The sequence below is a fragment of the Aedes aegypti genome, chromosome 3, assembly GCF_002204515.2.
Source record: "Aedes aegypti strain LVP_AGWG chromosome 3, AaegL5.0 Primary Assembly, whole genome shotgun sequence".
Taxonomy (NCBI): domain Eukaryota; kingdom Metazoa; phylum Arthropoda; class Insecta; order Diptera; family Culicidae; genus Aedes; species Aedes aegypti.
In genome coordinates, this window is record NC_035109.1 from 181,935,125 (window position 1) to 181,956,162 (window position 21,038).

Sequence of the window (21,038 nt, forward strand, 5' to 3'; positions counted from 1 at the left end):
GCCCAAAAAGCCCAATTTGGGTAAATACATTATTCTCAAGCTTGGCTTGAATGAACTTAATTTTGCGTTGAATCAAACCAAATGTAAGTAAATTTTTCTTATGGTTTCAAAGGCAAAGTACCTAATGGAGGCCTTGGAAGTTTAGCCAAATTTGAGTTATTAGGCTCAACTACGGTTTTGCGCTGAAACAACTCTGATTTGAGTAGATCCGCGTTGCCGTTTTGGTTAACCCATTTTTCAACGCGAAGAAATATTTAACACTCGCGCAGAAATACCGTTTTGATTCATATTACGGACAGCTTCAAATTCCGGACACTCTACTTTGTATGGAAAACTTTTCACACGAAATGTTTCAATTTTTGCCGTTCAAAAGTTCACAATTTCAAGACTCGTTTAAGTAAGCTTTTTCCATAAATATCTTTGAAAATTTAAGATGTCCGACTACCTTAGATGTCTCTTTAGTGGTTTGACGATTTCAATTGATGATTAGACTGTTCCATTAATGATTATCATGAGCTGTCCGGAATTCGAATCAAAGTGTCCGGAATATGAAGCAAAAGTGAGGAAGCGTCCGGAATAAGAATCATGAGAAGGCCACACATTTTGATTTATTTAAAATTATTCAAGTTGCGGAAGCGTATTCTTTACCCATCATTCGAAAGTTAAGGGCTTCCGATGCTTGATAACGCTAAAGAATCATACATAATGTCTTATTTTGTATGCTCTATGCTGGGTTATACTTCACTGAGGCCTCAAGTGTCCGTATTATGAATCAAAACGGTAGCTCGCGGCGCTCTCCGAAATGCTGCAATTTAAAATCAATCGAGCTTTGATGAGATGCTTGAATTAAAGCTTGATTTATTTACATTATCGAAATAATTTTGATCGGTGGTGTTAGATTTCGTTCGATGCAATTCAATGAACTTGCAAGTTACAAATACTGATACATTAACGTTGCAAACATGTACCAAGTCTTTGCTGCTGTTGCAGATGTGATAAATGCAACGTAAGGTATAAGTTACAAATATTTTCAGTGTGCACACGTTTATGCAACATTGAGGCAACGTTCAATTAGGGTGTAGTGAAACATTTCATACAATTGATTTCCTACATTATTACAACATTTCAATCACTTTGATTTAACCGTGTTCATCGCAAAGTTGAAAGCCTCACGAATCGCTTAGCATGTTTTTGTTACCGATATTTTAAGAAGTGCGGTTCGATCCTTTTTGTGTTCTTTTAAATCCGGTTTAATCAGTCGTAATGCCGTTTGTCGTTGTGCAAACCCGCAAGAATAAAAAATCCAAACCGTGCATGACCGTTGTGCCGGAAAAGTGGGCCAAAAGAGACCATGTTTACTGGCCGCCAGCAAATTTGGTATCGCTTTCCAAAGATGGATTTTCGGAACCAAACATTGATGTTTGGAAAATTCAGAAATGTAAGGTTGTTGGTCGTGGCTCGTCATATGCGGTTGCTGAAGACGTGATGCGACGGTTGGAGGCGGTCACGGACTCGGAGGATGCTGTACAGTCAACTCTAGGAACACGGGCCAATCCTGGCAAGAAAAAGGTCAAATTTGTGCCAAAAGTGTACGAACTGAAAAGCAGTAAGAAGGTAATTGAGAATTGAGATTTAGTTCATTTTTTTTATTCTAACTACTTATTATTTTCCTTTAACCAGGATCACGTAACAAGCCCTCCGGAGAACGAGGCCACATACCCACTTTTTCCAGTGCCAAAACCGCAGACGACCTCACGCCCAGAGGAATTGCGTGGCGTTGCCTCCACTGCATCACAGCAAATCACGGAAATCTCTCAGGTATGTTAAAATCATCGGTCGGATGTCAATTCCCTTCGAAGCCATCAGGATTTGCTGAGACATATATTGCTCATACACGCATAACAATCCTATTTCTATAGAAAATCCCATCGAATATGGGGCTGTTATGCGAGTATGGGCAATAAAATTCATGATCACGTCCTCCTTCGTAAGGGAAGTAAAGCCGATGATGAGTTCGAAATGGGCGTCAGGAATTAAGACCTCGATTCTAGAACCAGGGTGCCCATTCGTCCGGGAAAAGCGGGAAAAACCCGGGAATTCCAAATGACCGGGAATAATACAGGAAATACCCGGGAAATTGTAGAATACACCGGGCGAAACTAGACATTTTTGTCTGGTGGGCACGACTGCTTTACAGTTCATTCACTTTGCATCATGACTTGTGGATTGATAGAGTTAGCAAAATCCTTAAAAAATTGATTCTCAGGAGATATTTTGGCCGGATTTTTCTCACAATTTTGACCTGTTTCTTGCTAGGTCTGTAGTGAATTTATGGCTGAAGACTCAAAGGAAATCTTTTGGAATATGATTGGTGTTGGGCGTAGTCGTCTCTAGTTCGATGAAACACATATTGAAAGCAGCGTTTACTTTACATCAGCTTCAATGCTGCAATAATTTATTTAAATTCATTTCTATATATTCCTTTTACAAGTTAATATCTTACATGATAGTTTCACGAACGAATCTTCTAGAGACACTTACTCTCCAACCGATTCCTTTACACTACTTACGAATATAAGACTTACAGTGTCACCAGTTTCACTGTAAAAACAGTCGCAACAATTGGATTCTTGAAAAATTTCTAGGAAAATATTCATGGATTCTTGACAAGTTTCTTGGTAGGATGCTTGATAGATTTCCATTTAGTTTTATGGAAAATTCTTGATAATATTTTTGCTAGAACCCGAAAATCGAAACGAGAATGGACCATAAATTGTTTGGAAAATCACTGAAAAAGTAATTAGCAGTTCCATAAGAGATTTTAGTGAGCTCTATGAAAGATATCATTTTTCATGAAATTCTTCAAAGATTTCTAACAGATGGTAATAAACTGAGTTGATTTATTTTTGAGAAATTTCTTAGGAGATCCATATTGAAATACTGAACATTTTCTTAAGCATTCCTGACTGTTCCTGATTCCTGGAGACGCTAATACTGGTGATGATCAGATTTTGTATGGTTTTCTGTAGATTTACTGAACTATTACTGTTTTCCATAAACATGGCAAGATCATTTATTGATTAATAAATGGAAAAATCTCCTAGGTATTATGTCAGATTTTTGTTCAGTTCTTGACCGCATTCTTCGGAAAATCTTTGATGGATTCCTGCAAAAATGCTTGTTTGGATTTATGTCAATTTTGTTTAGCAAGCAAGCTATAAATGCTTTTTAGGCAAGGTATCGTTTATGAGTTTTGCCAGGACTCAGAAACCAGCCATATGCCATCTCAAACTTGTCAAGGATTCGAAATACCATGGACGCTTCGAAAGCCTGACCTTTTTCATGATGTTTTTAAGCCAAATTCCGATTTTTTTCATCTAGATTTAATTATTATGATGTCTTCTACATTCTCCAAAAGCTGTCGAAAAAATAATTTTTGGATGATGTAAGGCCGATGTCCACACGGTAAACAAGTGATTTCTTGTTAGAAAATTAAATTTATATTTCTGAAGATCTGGTCCAATGATAATGATAATAAAAGCTTTGTTCAAGCCACAGCATTGAATTAAAAAAAAAACTCCTGAATAATTTTTGGTTTTTCAATTTTGACCAGCTTGAATGAAAAAAAAGAGGTTGATTAATTCTGTATACTAAATTTTTAACATTCCAGAGCGAGCAGCTGTAGAACTTGCAAAACTCCAAGAGGTAGTGCTTCGAGTAATCCCCTACTATATTTTGTACAATATTTATGAAACTACACTCAACATTTTATTATACTTGATATTTCAGGAACTTTTTAATAGTTTCCATTGTTGGACAATTTATAACCTGACCAATGTCATAGTATTCTAATGTTATCGATCTGCATAAAGTTTTTTAAAGGTGAAAACAAAAATATTTTGAATTTGTAGATACTGCTTTGAAATCCATAGTTTAAAAACGAATATTTGGAAGGTCTAACAAACATCAAAACTTTCTATAAACATGTCTGGGAAAAATGGAGTCGCAGGACCATTATGTCATCCGATTCTAAATGTCTAGGCGTCCGGGAAAAATCCGAGAATTTGAAAACTGATTTTGAATGGACACCCTGTAGACCCTGTGGACGTCAAATAACGTAGCATTTTAGGGGGATTTTAAGAAGAGGGGTATAAGGAATTTCTCAATTTTGACTGGCAATACATAAATATTATACTGTTTTTGATATGCAGTATGCTTTCCAGAATATTGAAGCATTTCCTTAGAATTGTTGCATAATTATAAAAACAATATTTTATTTCAAGAAAAGAGGTTAACAAAGTTTTAATTTGGTACTCACCATTAAGCTAGCACGGCAAAGTGGACACCCCTGTGGGGCAGTATGAACACCTTAACGTTTAGGCAGCATCCATTTATTACGTAAAGCTAAATTTTGAAATGTTCAACCCCCTCCACAACCCGTCAGTAACGCTTTTGTATTTTGTGGACGGCGCTTTATAAGAAGTTTATCCCACGATAATTCGCAGGACCTCGAAAAAAGGAGCACACACTCAGACAACCGTAGTGACAGGTCACTATGTCACTTTAAAAAAAGTATTAAAGCCAATCGAGGCCATTTTTCGTTGTGATACCTATAATGTTGCATCAAGGTTAGTGTTAATCCACAGCTCATGATTTTCAACCGATTTGTGGTTTCGGATCATGTTGATTGCATTAAGGTGAAGATAAATCGAAGCCAAACTTCAAATTTTCAAGAGCACCGATCTGGAGAACCAAACATCCGTTTATTCGAGCCAAGAGATTCGATATTTTCTCACCAGGTGGCGCTAGTGAGCATTGAATTTTTGTTTTGTGTATAGCTCAGTAGCCTGACCACTTAGAAAGATGGCGTCTTCGACAAAGTTGTTCAGTAGCACAAGGGCTATCATTATTCGAGCCAAGAGATTCGATATTTTCTCACCAGGTGGCGCTAGTGAGCATTGAATTTTTGTTTTGCGCATAGTCCTAAGTTACCTGACCACTTAGAAAGATGGAGTCTTCAACAAAGTTGTTCAGTAGCACAAGGGCTATCATTATTCGATCCAAGAGATTCAATATTTTCTCACCAGGTGGCGTTAGTGAGCATTGAATTTTTATTTTGCGGATAGCTCAGTGGCCTGACCACTTGGAAAGATGGCGTCTTCGGCAAAGTTGTTCAGTAGCACAAGGGCTATCATTATTCGAGCCAAGAGATTCAATATTTTCTCACCAGGTGGCGTTAGTGAGCATTGAATTTTTATTTTGCGGTTAGCTCAGTGGCCTGACCACTTGGAAAGATGGCGTCTTCGGCAAAGTTGTTCAGTAGCACAAGGGCTATCATTATTCGAGCCAAGAGATTCGATATTTTCTCACCAGGTGGCGCTAGTGAGCATTGAATTTTTGTTTTGTGTATAGCTCAGTAGCCTGACCACTTAGAAAGATGGCGTCTTCGACAAAGTTGTTCAGTAGCACAAGGGCTATCATTATTCGAGCCAAGAGATTCGATATTTTCTCACCAGGTGGCGCTAGTGAGCATTGAATTTTTGTTTTGCGCATAGTCCTAAGTTACCTGACCACTTAGAAAGATGGAGTCTTCAACAAAGTTGTTCAGTAGCACAAGGGCTATCATTATTCGATCCAAGAGATTCAATATTTTCTCACCAGGTGGCGTTAGTGAGCATTGAATTTTTATTTTGCGGATAGCTCAGTGGCCTGACCACTTGGAAAGATGGCGTCTTCGGCAAAGTTGTTCAGTAGCACAAGGGCTATCATTATTCGAGCCAAGAGATTCAATATTTTCTCACCAGGTGGCGTTAGTGAGCATTGAATTTTTATTTTGCGGTTAGCTCAGTGGCCTGACCACTTGGAAAGATGGCGTCTTCGGCAAAGTTGTTCAGTAGCACAAGGGCTATCATTATTCGAGCCAAGAGATTCGATATTTTCTCACCAGGTGGCGCTAGTGAGCATTGAATTTTTGTTTTGTGTATAGCTCAGTAGCCTGACCACTTAGAATGATGGCGTCTTCGACAAAGTTGCTCAGTAGCACAAGGGCTATCATTATTCGAGCCAAGAGATTCGATATTTTCTCACCAGGTGGCGCTAGTGAGCATTGAATTTTTGTTTTGCGCATAGTCCTAAGTTACCTGACCACTTAGAAAGATGGAGTCTTCAACAAAGTTGTTCAGTAGCACAAGGGCTATCATTATTCGAGCCAAGAGATTCAATATTTTCTCACCAGGTGGCGTTAGTGAGCATTGAATTTTTATTTTGCGGATAGCTCGGTGGCCTGACCACTTGGAAAGATGGCGTCTTCGGCAAAGTTGTTCAGTAGCACAAGGGCTATCATTATTCGAGCCAAGAGATTCGATATTTTCTCACCAGGTGGCGCTAGTGAGCATTGAATTTTTGTTTTGCGCATAGTCCTAAGTTACCTGACCACTTAGAAAGATGGAGTCTTCAACAAAGTTGTTCAGTAGCACAAGGGCTATCATTATTCGAGCCAAGAGATTCGATATTTTCTCACCAGGTGGCGCTAGTGAGCATTGAATTTTTGTTTTGTGTATAGCTCAGTAGCCTGACCACTTAGAATGATGGCGTCTTCGACAAAGTTGCTCAGTAGCACAAGGGCTATCATTATTCGAGCCAAGAGATTCGATATTTTCTCACCAGGTGGCGCTAGTGAGCATTGAATTTTTGTTTTGCGCATAGTCCTAAGTTACCTGACCACTTAGAAAGATGGAGTCTTCAACAAAGTTGTTCAGTAGCACAAGGGCTATCATTATTCGAGCCAAGAGATTCAATATTTTCTCACCAGGTGGCGTTAGTGAGCATTGAATTTTTATTTTGCGGATAGCTCGGTGGCCTGACCACTTGGAAAGATGGCGTCTTCGGCAAAGTTGTTCAGTAGCACAAGGGCTATCATTATTCGAGCCAAGAGATTCGATATTTTCTCACCAGGTGGCGCTAGTGAGCATTGAATTTTTGTTTTGTGCATAGTCCTAAGTTACCTGACCACTTAGAAAGATGGAGTCTTCAACAAAGTTGTTCAGTAGCACAAGGGCTATCATTATTCGAGCCAAGAGATTCGATATTTTCTCACCAGGTGGCGCTAGTGAGCATTGAATTTTTGTTTTGTGTATAGCTCAGTAGCCTGACCACTTAGAATGATGGCGTCTTCGACAAAGTTGTTCAGTAGCACAAGGGCTATCATTATTCGAGCCAAGAGATTCGATATTTTCTCACCAGGTGGCGCTAGTGAGCATTGAATTTTTGTTTTGCGCATAGTCCTAAGTTACCTGACCACTTAGAAAGATGGAGTCTTCAACAAAGTTGTTCAGTAGCACAAGGGCTATCATTATTCGAGCCAAGAGATTCGATATTTTCTCACCAGGTGGCGTTGGTGAGCATTGAATTTTTATTTTGCGGATAGCTCAGTGGCCTGACCACTTGGAAAGATGGCGTCTTCGGCAAAGTTGTTCAGTAGCACAAGGGCTATCATTATTCGAGCCAAGAGATTCAATATTTTCTCACCAGGTGGCGTTAGTGAGCATTGAATTTTTATTTTGCGGATAGCTCGGTGGCCTGACCACTTGGAAAGATGGCGTCTTCGGCAAAGTTGTTCAGTAGCACAAGGGCTATCATTATTCGAGCCAAGAGATTCGATATTTTCTCACCAGGTGGCGCTAGTGAGCATTGAATTTTTGTTTGTGTATAGCTCAGTAGCCTGACCACTTAGAATGATGGCGTCTTCGACAAAGTTGTTCAGTAGCACAAGGGCTATCATTATTCGAGCCAAGAGATTCGATATTTTCTCACCAGGTGGCGCTAGTGAGCATTGAATTTTTGTTTTGCGCATAGTCCTAAGTTACCTGACCACTTAGAAAGATGGAGTCTTCAACAAAGTTGTTCAGTAGCACAAGGGCTATCATTATTCGAGCCAAGAGATTCGATATTTTCTCACCAGGTGGCGTTGGTGAGCATTGAATTTTTATTTTGCGGATAGCTCAGTGGCCTGACCACTTGGAAAGATGGCGTCTTCGGCAAAGTTGTTCAGTAGCACAAGGGCTATCATTATTCGAGCCAAGAGATTCGATATTTTCTCACCAGGTGGCGCTTAGTGAGCATTGAATTTTTGTTTTGTGTATAGCTCAGTAGCCTGACCACTAGAATGATGGCGTCTTCGACAAAGTTGTCAGTAGCACAAGGGCTATCATTATTCCAGCCAAGAGATTCGAATTTTTCTCACCAGGTGCGCTAGGGAGCATTGAATTTTTGTTTTGCGCATAGTCCTAGTTACCTGACCACTTAGAAAGATGGAGTCTTCAACAAAGTTGTTCAGTAGCACAAGGGCTATCATTATTCGACCAAGAGATTCAAATTTTCTCACCAGGTGGCGTTAGTGAGCATTGAATTTTTATTTTGCGGATAGCTCAGTGGCCTGACCACTTGAAAGATGGCGTCTTCGACAAAGTTGTTCAGGAGCACAAGGGCTATCATTATTCGAGCCAAGAGATTCGATATTTTCTCACCAGGTGGCGCTAGTGAGCATTGAATTTTTGTTTTGCGCATAGTCCTAAGTTACCTGACCACTTAGAAAGATGGAGTCTTCAACAAAGTTGTTCAGTAGCACAAGGGCTATCATTATTCGAGCCAAGAGATTCAATATTTTCTCACCAGGTGGCGTTAGTGAGCATTGAATTTTATTTTGCGGATAGCTCAGTGGCCTGACCACTTGGAAAGATGGCGTCTTCGGCAAAGTTGTTCAGTAGCACAAGGGCTATCATTATTCGAGCCAAGAGATTCGATATTTTCTCACCAGGTGGCGCTAGTGAGCATTGAATTTTTGTTTTGCGCATAGTCCAGTTACCTGACCACTTAGAAAGATGGAGTCTTCAACAAAGTTGTTCAGTAGCACAAGGGCTATCATTATTCGATCCAAGAGATTCAATATTTTCTCACCAGGTGGCGTTAGTGAGCATTGAATTTTTATTTTGCGGATAGCTCAGTGGCCTGACCACTTGGAAAGATGGCGTCTTCGGCAAAGTTGTTCAGTAGCACAAGGGCTATCATTATTCGAGCCAAGAGATTCGATATTTTCTCACCAGGTGGCGCTAGTGAGCATTGAATTTTTGTTTTGTGTATAGCTCAGTAGCCTGACCACTTAGAATGATGGCGTCTTCGACAAAGTTGTCAGTAGCACAAGGGCTATCATTATTCGAGCCAAGAATTCGATATTTTTCTCACCAGGTGGCGCTAGTGAGCATTGAATTTTTGTTTTTGCGCATAGTCCTAGTTACCTGACCACTTAGAAAGATGGAGTCTTCAACAAAGTTGTTCAGTAGCACAAGGGCTATCATTATTCGAGCCAAGAAAATCATATTTTCTCACCAGGTGGCGTTAGTGAGCATTGAATTTTTATTTTGCGGATAGCTCGTGGCCTGACCAGCTTAGCACACACTCAGACAACCGTAGTGACAGGTCACTATGTCACTTTAAAAAAAGTATTAAAGCCAATCGAGGCCATTTTTCGTTGTGATACCTATAATGTTGCATCAAGGTTAGTGTTAATCCACAGCTCATGATTTTCAACCGATTTGTGGTTTCGGATCATGTTGATTGCATTAAGGTGAAGATAAATCGAAGCCAAACTTCAAATTTTCAAGAGCACCGATCTGGAGAACCAAACATCCGTTTTATTCGAGCCAAGAGATTCGATATTTTCTCACCAGGTGGCGCTAGTGAGCATTGAATTTTTGTTTTGTGTATAGCTCAGTAGCCTGACCACTTAGAAAGATGGCGTCTTCGACAAAGTTGTTCAGTAGCACAAGGGCTATCATTATTCGAGCCAAGAGATTCGATATTTTCTCACCAGGTGGCGCTAGTGAGCATTGAATTTTTGTTTTGCGCATAGTCCTAAGTTACCTGACCACTTAGAAAGATGGAGTCTTCAACAAAGTTGTTCAGTAGCACAAGGGCTATCATTATTCGATCCAAGAGATTCAATATTTTCTCACCAGGTGGCGTTAGTGAGCATTGAATTTTTATTTTGCGGATAGCTCAGTGGCCTGACCACTTGGAAAGATGGCGTCTTCGGCAAAGTTGTTCAGTAGCACAAGGGCTATCATTATTCGAGCCAAGAGATTCAATATTTTCTCACCAGGTGGCGTTAGTGAGCATTGAATTTTTATTTTGCGGTTAGCTCAGTGGCCTGACCACTTGGAAAGATGGCGTCTTCGGCAAAGTTGTTCAGTAGCACAAGGGCTATCATTATTCGAGCCAAGAGATTCGATATTTTCTCACCAGGTGGCGCTAGTGAGCATTGAATTTTTGTTTTGTGTATAGCTCAGTAGCCTGACCACTTAGAATGATGGCGTCTTCGACAAAGTTGCTCAGTAGCACAAGGGCTATCATTATTCGAGCCAAGAGATTCGATATTTTCTCACCAGGTGGCGCTAGTGAGCATTGAATTTTTGTTTTGCGCATAGTCCTAAGTTACCTGACCACTTAGAAAGATGGAGTCTTCAACAAAGTTGTTCAGTAGCACAAGGGCTATCATTATTCGAGCCAAGAGATTCAATATTTTCTCACCAGGTGGCGTTAGTGAGCATTGAATTTTTATTTTGCGGATAGCTCGGTGGCCTGACCACTTGGAAAGATGGCGTCTTCGGCAAAGTTGTTCAGTAGCACAAGGGCTATCATTATTCGAGCCAAGAGATTCGATATTTTCTCACCAGGTGGCGCTAGTGAGCATTGAATTTTTGTTTTGTGCATAGTCCTAAGTTACCTGACCACTTAGAAAGATGGAGTCTTCAACAAAGTTGTTCAGTAGCACAAGGGCTATCATTATTCGAGCCAAGAGATTCAATATTTTCTCACCAGGTGGCGTTAGTGAGCATTGAGTTTTTATTTTGCGGATAGCTCGGTGGCCTGACCACTTGGAAAGATGGCGTCTTCGGCAAAGTTGTTCAGTAGCACAAGGGCTATCATTATTCGAGCCAAGAGATTCGATATTTTCTCACCAGGTGGCGCTAGTGAGCATTGAATTTTTGTTTTGTGTATAGCTCAGTAGCCTGACCACTTAGAATGATGGCGTCTTCGACAAAGTTGTTCAGTAGCACAAGGGCTATCATTATTCGAGCCAAGAGATTCAATATTTTCTCACCAGGTGGCGTTAGTGAGCATTGAATTTTTATTTTGCGGATAGCTCGGTGGCCTGACCACTTGGAAAGATGGCGTCTTCGGCAAAGTTGTTCAGTAGCACAAGGGCTATCATTATTCGAGCCAAGAGATTCGATATTTTCTCACCAGGTGGCGCTAGTGAGCATTGAATTTTTGTTTTGTGTATAGCTCAGTAGCCTGACCACTTAGAATGATGGCGTCTTCGACAAAGTTGTTCAGTAGCACAAGGGCTATCATTATTCGAGCCAAGAGATTCGATATTTTCTCACCAGGTGGCGCTAGTGAGCATTGAATTTTTGTTTTGCGCATAGTCCTAAGTTACCTGACCACTTAGAAAGATGGAGTCTTCAACAAAGTTGTTCAGTAGCACAAGGGCTATCATTATTCGAGCCAAGAGATTCGATATTTTCTCACCAGGTGGCGTTAGTGAGCATTGAATTTTTATTTTGCGGATAGCTCAGTGGCCTGACCACTTGGAAAGATGGCGTCTTCGGCAAAGTTGTTCAGTAGCACAAGGGCTATCATTATTCGAGCCAAGAGATTCAATATTTTCTCACCAGGTGGCGTTAGTGAGCATTGAATTTTTATTTTGCGGTTAGCTCAGTGGCCTGACCACTTGGAAAGATGGCGTCTTCGGCAAAGTTGTTCAGTAGCACAAGGGCTATCATTATTCGAGCCAAGAGATTCGATATTTTCTCACCAGGTGGCGCTAGTGAGCATTGAATTTTTGTTTTGCGCATAGTCCTAAGTTACCTGACCACTTAGAAAGATGGAGTCTTCAACAAAGTTGTTCAGTAGCACAAGGGCTATCATTATTCGATCCAAGAGATTCAATATTTTCTCACCAGGTGGCGTTAGTGAGCATTGAATTTTTATTTTGCGGATAGCTCAGTGGCCTGACCACTTGGAAAGATGGCGTCTTCGGCAAAGTTGTTCAGTAGCACAAGGGCTATCATTATTCGAGCCAAGAGATTCGATATTTTCTCACCAGGTGGCGCTAGTGAGCATTGAATTTTTGTTTTGTGTATAGCTCAGTAGCCTGACCACTTAGAATGATGGCGTCTTCGACAAAGTTGCTCAGTAGCACAAGGGCTATCATTATTCGAGCCAAGAGATTCGATATTTTCTCACCAGGTGGCGCTAGTGAGCATTGAATTTTTGTTTTGCGCATAGTCCTAAGTTACCTGACCACTTAGAAAGATGGAGTCTTCAACAAAGTTGTTCAGTAGCACAAGGGCTATCATTATTCGATCCAAGAGATTCAATATTTTCTCACCAGGTGGCGTTAGTGAGCATTGAATTTTTATTTTGCGGATAGCTCAGTGGCCTGACCACTTGGAAAGATGGCGTCTTCGGCAAAGTTGTTCAGTAGCACAAGGGCTATCATTATTCGAGCCAAGAGATTCGATATTTTCTCACCAGGTGGCGCTAGTGAGCATTGAATTTTTGTTTTGCCCATAGTCCTAAGTTACCTGACCACTTAGAAAGATGGAGTCTTCAACAAAGTTGTTCAGTAGCACAAGGGCTATCATTATTCGATCCAAGAGATTCAATATTTTCTCACCAGGTGGCGTTAGTGAGCATTGAATTTTTATTTTGCGGATAGCTCAGTGGCCTGACCACTTGGAAAGATGGCGTCTTCGGCAAAGTTGTTCAGTAGCACAAGGGCTATCATTATTCGAGCCAAGAGATTCGATATTTTCTCACCAGGTGGCGCTAGTGAGCATTGAATTTTTGTTTTGCGCATAGTCCAGTTACCTGACCACTTAGAAAGATGGAGTCTTCAACAAAGTTGTTCAGTAGCACAAGGGCTATCATTATTCGATCCAAGAGATTCAATATTTTCTCACCAGGTGGCGTTAGTGAGCATTGAATTTTTATTTTGCGGATAGCTCAGTGGCCTGACCACTTGGAAAGATGGCGTCTTCGGCAAAGTTGTTCAGTAGCACAAGGGCTATCATTATTCGAGCCAAGAGATTCGATATTTTCTCACCAGGTGGCGCTAGTGAGCATTGAATTTTTGTTTTGTGTATAGCTCAGTAGCCTGACCACTTAGAATGATGGCGTCTTCGACAAAGTTGCTCAGTAGCACAAGGGCTATCATTATTCGAGCCAAGAGATTCGATATTTTCTCACCAGGTGGCGCTAGTGAGCATTGAATTTTTGTTTTGCGCATAGTCCTAAGTTACCTGACCACTTAGAAAGATGGAGTCTTCAACAAAGTTGTTCAGTAGCACAAGGGCTATCATTATTCGAGCCAAGAGATTCAATATTTTCTCACCAGGTGGCGTTAGTGAGCATTGAATTTTTATTTTGCGGATAGCTCGGTGGCCTGACCACTTGGAAAGATGGCGTCTTCGGCAAAGTTGTTCAGTAGCACAAGGGCTATCATTATTCGAGCCAAGAGATTCGATATTTTCTCACCAGGTGGCGCTAGTGAGCATTGAATTTTTGTTTTGTGTATAGCTCAGTAGCCTGACCACTTAGAATGATGGCGTCTTCGACAAAGTTGTTCAGTAGCACAAGGGCTATCATTATTCGAGCCAAGAGATTCGATATTTTCTCACCAGGTGGCGTTAGTGAGCATTGAATTTTTATTTTGCGGATAGCTCAGTGGCCTGACCACTTGGAAAGATGGCGTCTTCGGCAAAGTTGTTCAGTAGCACAAGGGCTATCATTATTCGAGCCAAGAGATTCAATATTTTCTCACCAGGTGGCGTTAGTGAGCATTGAATTTTTATTTTGCGGTTAGCTCAGTGGCCTGACCACTTGGAAAGATGGCGTCTTCGACAAAGTTGTTCAGTAGCACAAGGGCTATCATTATTCGAGCCAAGAGATTCGATATTTTCTCACCAGGTGGCGTTAGTGAGCATTGAATTTTTGTTTTGCGCATAGTCCTAAGTTACCTGACCACTTAGAAAGATGGAGTCTTCAACAAAGTTGTTCAGTAGCACAAGGGCTATCATTATTCGATCCAAGAGATTCAATATTTTCTCACCAGGTGGCGTTAGTGAGCATTGAATTTTTATTTTGCGGATAGCTCAGTGGCCTGACCACTTGGAAAGATGGCGTCTTCGGCAAAGTTGTTCAGTAGCACAAGGGCTATCATTATTCGAGCCAAGAGATTCGATATTTTCTCACCAGGTGGCGCTAGTGAGCATTGAATTTTTGTTTTGCGCATAGTCCAGTTACCTGACCACTTAGAAAGATGGAGTCTTCAACAAAGTTGTTCAGTAGCACAAGGGCTATCATTATTCGATCCAAGAGATTCAATATTTTCTCACCAGGTGGCGTTAGTGAGCATTGAATTTTTATTTTGCGGATAGCTCAGTGGCCTGACCACTTGGAAAGATGGCGTCTTCGGCAAAGTTGTTCAGTAGCACAAGGGCTATCATTATTCGAGCCAAGAGATTCGATATTTTCTCACCAGGTGGCGCTAGTGAGCATTGAATTTTTGTTTTGTGTATAGCTCAGTAGCCTGACCACTTAGAATGATGGCGTCTTCGACAAAGTTGCTCAGTAGCACAAGGGCTATCATTATTCGAGCCAAGAGATTCGATATTTTCTCACCAGGTGGCGTTAGTGAGCATTGAATTTTTGTTTTGCGCATAGTCCTAAGTTACCTGACCACTTAGAAAGATGGAGTCTTCAACAAAGTTGTTCAGTAGCACAAGGGCTATCATTATTCGAGCCAAGAGATTCAATATTTTCTCACCAGGTGGCGTTAGTGAGCATTGAATTTTTATTTTGCGGATAGCTCGGTGGCCTGACCACTTGGAAAGATGGCGTCTTCGGCAAAGTTGTTCAGTAGCACAAGGGCTATCATTATTCGAGCCAAGAGATTCGATATTTTCTCACCAGGTGGCGCTAGTGAGCATTGAATTTTTGTTTTGTGTATAGCTCAGTAGCCTGACCACTTAGAATGATGGCGTCTTCGACAAAGTTGCTCAGTAGCACAAGGGCTATCATTATTCGAGCCAAGAGATTCGATATTTTCTCACCAGGTGGCGTTAGTGAGCATTGAATTTTTGTTTTGCGCATAGTCCTAAGTTACCTGACCACTTAGAAAGATGGAGTCTTCAACAAAGTTGTTCAGTAGCACAAGGGCTATCATTATTCGATCCAAGAGATTCAATATTTTCTCACCAGGTGGCGTTAGTGAGCATTGAATTTTTATTTTGCGGATAGCTCAGTGGCCTGACCACTTGGAAAGATGGCGTCTTCGGCAAAGTTGTTCAGTAGCACAAGGGCTATCATTATTCGAGCCAAGAGATTCGATATTTTCTCACCAGGTGGCGCTAGTGAGCATTGAATTTTTGTTTTGCGCATAGTCCAGTTACCTGACCACTTAGAAAGATGGAGTCTTCAACAAAGTTGTTCAGTAGCACAAGGGCTATCATTATTCGATCCAAGAGATTCAATATTTTCTCACCAGGTGGCGTTAGTGAGCATTGAATTTTTATTTTGCGGATAGCTCAGTGGCCTGACCACTTGGAAAGATGGCGTCTTCGGCAAAGTTGTTCAGTAGCACAAGGGCTATCATTATTCGAGCCAAGAGATTCGATATTTTCTCACCAGGTGGCGCTAGTGAGCATTGAATTTTTGTTTTGTGTATAGCTCAGTAGCCTGACCACTTAGAATGATGGCGTCTTCGACAAAGTTGTTCAGTAGCACAAGGGCTATCATTATTCGAGCCAAGAGATTCAATATTTTCTCACCAGGTGGCGTTAGTGAGCATTGAATTTTTATTTTGCGGATAGCTCAGTGGCCTGACCACTTGGAAAGATGGCGTCTTCGGCAAAGTTGTTCAGTAGCACAAGGGCTATCATTATTCGAGCCAAGAGATTCGATATTTTCTCATCAGGTGGCGCTAGTGAGCATTGAATTTTTGTTTTGCGCATAGTCCAGTTACCTGACCACTTGGAAAGATGGCGTCTTCGGCAAAGTTGTTCAGTAGCACAAGGGCTATCATTATTCGATCCAAGAGATTCAATATTTTCTCACCAGGTGGCGTTAGTGAGCATTGAATTTTTATTTTGCGGATAGCTCAGTGGCCTGACCACTTGGAAAGATGGCGTCTTCGGCAAAGTTGTTCAGTAGCACAAGGGCTATCATTATTCGAGCCAAGAGATTCGATATTTTCTCATCAGGTGGCGCTAGTGAGCATTGAATTTTTGTTTTGCGCATAGTCCAGTTACCTGACCACTTAGAAAGATGGAGTCTTCAACAAAGTTGTTCAGTAGCACAAGGGCTATCATTATTCGATCCAAGAGATTCAATATTTTCTCACCAGGTGGCGTTAGTGAGCATTGAATTTTTATTTTGCGGATAGCTCAGTAGCCTGACCACTTAGAAAGATGGCGTCTTCGACAAAGTTGTTCAGTAGCACAAGGGCTAACATTATTTGAACCAAGAGATTTGATATTTTCTCACCAGGTGGCGCTAGTGAGCATTGAATTTTTGTTTTTCGGATAGCTCAGTAGCCTGACCACTTGGAAAGATGGCGTCTTCAACAAAGTTTTTCAGTAGCACAAGGGCTAGCATTATTTGAGCTAAGAGATTTGATATTTTCGCACCAGGTGGGGCTAGTGAGCATTGAATTTTAGTTTTGCGCATAGTCCAGTTACCTGACCACTTAGAAAGATGGAGTCTTTAACAAAGTTGTTCAGTAGCACAAGGGCTATCATTATTCGAGCCAAGAGATTCGATATTTTCTCACCAGGAGGCGCTAGTGAGCATTGAATTTTTGTTTTGTGTATAGCTCAGTAGCCTGACCACTTAGAAAGATGGCGTCTTCAACAAAGTTATTCAGTAGCACAAGGGCTAACATTATTTGAGCCAAAAGCTTCAAGATTATCTGACCAGGTGGCACTAGTGAGCATTGAATTTTTATTTTGCGGATAGCTCAGTGGCCTGGCCGCTTAGAAAGATGGCGTCTTCGACAAAGTTGTTCAGTAGCACAAGGGCTATCATTATTCGAGCCAAGAGATTCGATATTTTCTCACCAGGTGGCGCTAGTGAGCATTGAATTTTTGTTTTGTGTATAGCTCAGTAGCCTGACCACTTAGAAAGATGGCGTCTTCAACAAACCCAGACACCTTCAGCATGGCTTCGCGTTGTAGTCGCGGACTCTAACCAGTGTCCTGCTAAGGAAGGCTTCTAATCGATCAACTAATGAGATTCATTAAAGTCAAATTTCACCTAATATTTTTGAACTGCACTTTGCTTTAATACCAATAAAAATTCGTAATTTTTTCCTGTAATTCCTTCATTTTATTCTAGTATTATTTATTTTATTTATAAGTTTTATTCCAATTATTACATGCATATCTTATATCTAGATGTTCTGTGTTAGAAAACACTAACATCCTCATTTGGGGTTATTCACAAATTTCATAAAAATGGGCATTTTTGATACCCACCTACCCCCTTGTGACGCTTTTTGTATGACTGTTTTACAAATTTTGTATGAGCTGTAACATTTTAAGAACACCCACCCACCCCCTTCAGCGTTATGAAATTTATGAACAGTAGGGCGATTCACATTTTAAAAATGTTTGAAAATCCAATCTCCCATATGCTCCTTACCATCCTTACCATAAAAAAAGTGTTCTGTGAAATTTTCAGCTCTCTAGGTGGTGATTTAAAGGTGGCCCAAAGACAATGTAGGTTTATATGGGAATTTCTATAGAAAATTTTTGAGAGATGTTCCAAACACGCTAATACTGTAATTTAAGTAGAAACTTATCATCCCATATTTAAAACTCATTCTTCAAACCTTAGTGAAGGATGATGCTGAAGAAACAAATCCCTTTTGAGCTAATTTTGTTTGGGATTTTTGTACATGTTTGCAGGGCTATAATCTCATATTAAGCTAAATAATAGCAAACTAACTCATGGATATCTCTTCTGTTATCCGTCGGATTGAATTTCTCTCTTCAGCAAAGTTCTTTATTATGGTTTGAAAAACGAGTTTTTGCTATGGGATAATAAGTTTGTACTCACATTACAGTACTAGCTTGTTTGGAACATTTCTCAAAATTTCTCCATGGCGATTTCCATATAAACCTACATTGTCTTTGGGTAAAGGTGGCCCAAAGACAATGTAGGTTCACCACTTAGAAAGCTGAAAATTTCACACATCACCTTTTTTATGGTAAGAATGTTAAGGAACATATGGGAGATTGGATTTTCTAACATTTTCAAATTTTGAGCCGCCCTAATGAACAGGCCCTTTGGTAGAAATGAATTAAGCAATTATTAACATTTTGCTAACAACATTTTACATTTCATTTGTCGTAGTAGTGCAGAAGTTATACAGATGAGTTGATTTCACCTGATTATACGGAAAAAAGCTTTCAATTAACTTAACCTTAATATATAACGCATTTATCATGGTAATAGAAAATTGCAACGGTTTTTGTCTAAAATTATTAATAACAAGTTGACCCGACAAACCTTGTTTTGTCCCGCAGTAGACTGCTCGATAATGTCTAACAAAATTTTACTTAAAACGTGTCAGTTTTCTACTCCTGTTTTTTAATATTCCTGTGGAGTTCTTCGATGTTTAGTACATACAATCACGTCAGAACACTTCAAGAATCTAACTGTGAAAGAATCATATAAATCCGTTGTCTCAGTCTCAAGTTATTCCGTGACGTAAAAACACCGTTCCATTTAGATTTATATAGATTTGATTTGACATTTATTACAATGTTTCAACATTCGATATTCTTTGTAACTCATTAGTACTATACCAGGGACGCAGCTTCGGGATCATTTTCAAAATTTAATTTTAAATCCACCGCAGAGCTTTCTTCCTAGTATTACAACAGCTATTCGTTATTGGTACAGCATACAGCATGGCTGGCCTGAAAGTTTGTTTGAATATCAAATCGCAATTGTTTTTTGTTGATTTACATATTCCTACGGTCAAAATACTGGTCATCGATTCAAGTACTATCTACCTATTATGTTCAATTAGCTCTGATCCGATTGGCTCAGATAGTCCTATCCGCCTATGTCAATAGAGTGGCTGTAGTTGAAGTGTTTTCTGATTAATAAGTTATGAAGTAACATCTGGTATGTTTGACAATATGTTTTATTTTATTTTCAGATTGACCAAACTATGACTCAGTTTGTCATTCAGTCAGGTGACGGTCGGCAATATGTCCAGATGAGTGACGGAACATGTTTGGAAATCATTGCTGGTGAAGCTAACTCATATGCTTCGACGAGTACTCAAATTCAACCTACAACACAAAGCAGTGTAATACTGGACAGCAGTAATGTTATCACCGACAATGATCTAAACAATGTTCTCGACACTACGGGAAATCAGAATGATCAGCCATGTTCTATCGAACAACCGACTCAAGAAGAACAAATGTGTCATGACACCTCAATCATGACAGTCCTTCGAGATTTGCAAGGTCGGGTTACCAGAATGGAAACGATGCTGGAGAAGGTTTTTGCTTTCATGGCCAATATAAATCGACTCTTCGAAACCAAACTATCGACAAAAATGCAGGATGGAGATGTGAAAAAATACGACGAAGATTTCTCCGAGTTTGACGATCTCATGCCGGTTAAAACCGAGGAAAAACTGAGAGAACTGGAGCATCAATTAAAAACACAGTCATATGCAAACAAACTTTATAGATTCTTCGAAACCGTTTTCAAATTAAATGGCAAACGCGAAGGAAAACCATTCTTCCGAAACCTACTACGGAAATTTGTTGACCCGTCCATTTTAGTTTCGTACTCGTGGTTGGGAAATTCACGAGCAAAAAAAGGTGAACCAGCCAACAAGAACAAGAGTTTCAAAGACAATTTTCCAAGCTTTGTTCAATTTGTTGGCCGTATTCAAAGATCTGCTGACTTCGAATTTTCGGCAGAAGACACGGAAGAATCGTTCAGCCAATTTCTACGGCAGAAAAATACAGAGTTGAAACGGAAAATTGCGAGATCTGGCGCTCCGAAAGCCTCCCACACAAAAAAGAGGCGACAACATTCTCAACATCTCTCACCCAGAATCGACGAAACAACTGAAGAAATCGAAAACGGAGATCTTTTAGAACAAATCGCCATCAAGGAGGTAGACATCATTCCAGCAGCCTCCTACAGCAGTTCCAGTTCCAGTAGCAGCTCAGATACCGATGTTGAGTAAAATGTACACTTCCATGTGTACAAACAGCATGACATGCCATTTCTTGCCAATATGTTAACTTATTGTTACTACTTTTTTAATAAAAGAAACAAAATCTTTGCATCTCTTTGAATCTCCAGAATAATTTCTATTGTTACGCTTTATTTGAAATGGATTTGGATTGACTCTAGATTGGATTTGGAATGGATCTGGATTTTATCTGCATTAGAATTGGATTTGATATTAATTGAATTTGTTTTGAATCAAAACTGAATTTGAATTGGATTTCTATGGGATTTTAATCTTATATCAATTGAATTTGGAGTTGGATTGGATTGGATTTGAATTAAAATTCGATTGGATTTGAGTTGGAGTTGGATTGGATCTGGATTGGATTTGAAATGGATTTGGATTGGATTATGATCTGATATTAGTTGAATTTGGAGTTGGATTGGATTTTGATTTGATTTGGGTTTGATGTTAATTGAATTTGTTTTGGATTAGAATTGAATTTGGATTGGATTTTGATTGGGTTAGGATTTGATTTGGATTTGATATTAATTGAATTTGTTTTGGATTAGAATTGTATATAGATTTGGGTTGGATTTGAATTGGATTTAGATTAGATTTGTATTGGATTTGGATCGGATATGGATTGATTTGGATTTGATATTAATTGAATTTGTTTTAGATTACAATTGAATTTGGATTTGGA

At 40.0% G+C, this 21,038-nt stretch overlaps 1 protein-coding gene across 1 annotated transcript; it reads left to right on the forward strand.

Annotated features, from left to right (window-relative positions):
• The first annotated feature begins 1,174 nt into the window (after positions 1–1,174).
• LOC5578558 lies at positions 1,175–20,438 on the forward strand. The gene is made up of 3 exons (XM_001663899.2): positions 1,175–1,614; positions 1,681–1,818; positions 19,292–20,438. Exons 1-3 carry the CDS (start codon positions 1,264–1,266, stop codon positions 20,342–20,344), a joined length of 1,542 nt encoding a protein of 513 aa, XP_001663949.1. The 5' UTR covers positions 1,175–1,263; the 3' UTR covers positions 20,345–20,438.
• Positions 20,439–21,038: the final 600 nt, after the last annotated feature.